The sequence below is a fragment of the Anguilla rostrata genome, unplaced genomic scaffold (assembly GCF_018555375.3).
Source record: "Anguilla rostrata isolate EN2019 unplaced genomic scaffold, ASM1855537v3 scaf0432, whole genome shotgun sequence".
NCBI lineage: Eukaryota > Metazoa > Chordata > Actinopteri > Anguilliformes > Anguillidae > Anguilla > Anguilla rostrata.
Window position 1 is genome coordinate 253 of NW_026985949.1, and position 1,881 is coordinate 2,133.

Below are 1,881 nucleotides of genomic sequence, written 5' to 3' on the forward strand. Positions count from 1 at the left end.
AGTACGGTGTTAATATTTTTGAATAAGAATATTTGACTGAAAACCTTGAGTGCATATCTTTCCTGATTGGAATTACTAAATTATTTAGATCAATGCACCTCTATTTTGAACTCAAAAGGCCACAATAACAGCAAAATCAATTTCTATTTAAAGCGATAACACTTGCTATTTGTTTTCCCAGAAATAAGGCAGAGTTCAGACAAATGCTACTAAACTCACGAACATTCAAATGAAATGTTAATAACTGTTGTAGAAATGGCATTGATACCTGTATCTGGAGGGGGTATAGAGAAAACAACCCCATCAGAAACAGAAATGCTGGAAATCATTTACCCATGAAATAATTGTAAAAGTGGCTGCTTACCTACAAGTTGGATGTGACAGAGGATTAGAAATCAGCTACAGTTAATCTGGATGTACTATGTCCTTATTGTACAATGACTGAAACTTAAAAATGGCCCCTCTTCCTTAGACAGGAAATATACACACACAGAACTCCCCTTCTTTGTAGTGCATTTTCACAGTTTAGCCAAGTGTCAAAAGAAAAAAAAGAACCCCCCGACTGCAGCCGCCACCACCCTTTCCGCATCGGTGGCCATGTCGTCATGGTGGTGAAGGAGCGGCTGGCGGACTTGGTGGTCACGGGCAGCGCCATCTCCACTACGCGGGCACCGGTGGGCTTCTGCTTCTCTGCGGCCGCCAGCAGCTTCTTCACGGCGCCCTTGGTGACCTCTCGGGAGGGGGCAGCGCGCAGGGCCTTGAGGGCGTCCCGCTTTCTGTTCACCATGGCGACGGACAGGGCCGGAAGGGCCAGGAGGAGGGCGGCATCCTTGACCTCCGGGACGTCCCGCCACATTTCCTCCAGGAGTTCGGGGAAGTCCAGGGTTTCCAAGGCGGTGCCACGTACCAGGAAGACCCTCGGGGAAGCCAGGCCCTCCGACCCCAACGCCTCCTGGCTGGCTTTCCGCCTAGGCTTCATGGACTCCCGTGAGTCGCGCTCAGAGGCCAGCAAGGCGAAGTACACAGCCTCCCTCTGGAGCGATCTGGCCTCCCGCCACACGAGGGCACTGTTGCTGCAAAACGGCATCCGAGACGACGTCACGATGACGGCATTGTAGCGCAGGAACTTGACTTTCTCCATGTACTCCTCTGGGTCAAAGGGAGAGCCATCAGGGACCACGGGCAGGTCCCACAGTCGGAAGTCGGGGTGTTTGGGGTTTGGGTAAACTGTCAGCTCCTCTTGGGGGCTGGGGGAGGTGAACTGGGCCGCTCCACTGTCTCCGGGCCCCAGGCCGCGGAGGGAGTTGAGGAGGGTGGTTTTCTCCGGGCTGCTCTCCCCCACCCTGCTGATGAGGAGGTCCTCCACCGCCTCCTTCACCTCGGAGAGCCCCTTCTTCTCCATGGACTCCTTCAGCACCTCCAGGAGGTTCAGGCTCCTCAGCACGTCCGCCATGGAATCCGTCCTCAGCTGCCAAAAACAACCAGACACCAACAAAATGACAAATCGCACATTTTTTCAGGAGTGGCCTGGTCCTGATCTCCAGAGGTCCAGGGTCTGCTGGTTTTTGTTTTTGCCTTAAAAACAAAAGCCTAGAAACCAGGCGATGTGCGTTAACTGTGAAATCAACTGCTTTAATTGATCGACTAAGTGCCGAGTAGAAATAAAAATGCATAAATTTTGCGGGTCTCCAGGGCCATAGCGGTCAACCCTTGACTAGCATTTACTTTGCTAATAACTTCAATGAGTATTAGGCAACGTGTTAGGAGGACAGGCAGGACAGAACCGGGCAGGGCGGAACACAGGCAGGACAGAATACGGGCAGGACAGAATCACACACACGCAGAACGCAGGCAGAAACACAAGGAACCAGCAGCCGAGTC

General features: G+C 52.2%; 1 protein-coding gene across 1 annotated transcript; it reads right to left on the reverse strand.

Moving 5' to 3' along the window:
* Positions 1 to 268: 268 nt before the first annotated feature.
* On the reverse strand, positions 269 to 1,495 carry LOC135246512 (T-cell-specific guanine nucleotide triphosphate-binding protein 2-like; the record flags this gene model as incomplete). The annotated part of the gene is made up of 2 exons (XM_064319946.1): positions 556 to 1,495; positions 269 to 274 (listed from the first exon to the last, which is right to left on the reverse strand). Coding segments are annotated over exons 1-2 (904 nt in total), but the record flags the coding sequence as incomplete, so codon positions are not given.
* Positions 1,496 to 1,881: the final 386 nt, after the last annotated feature.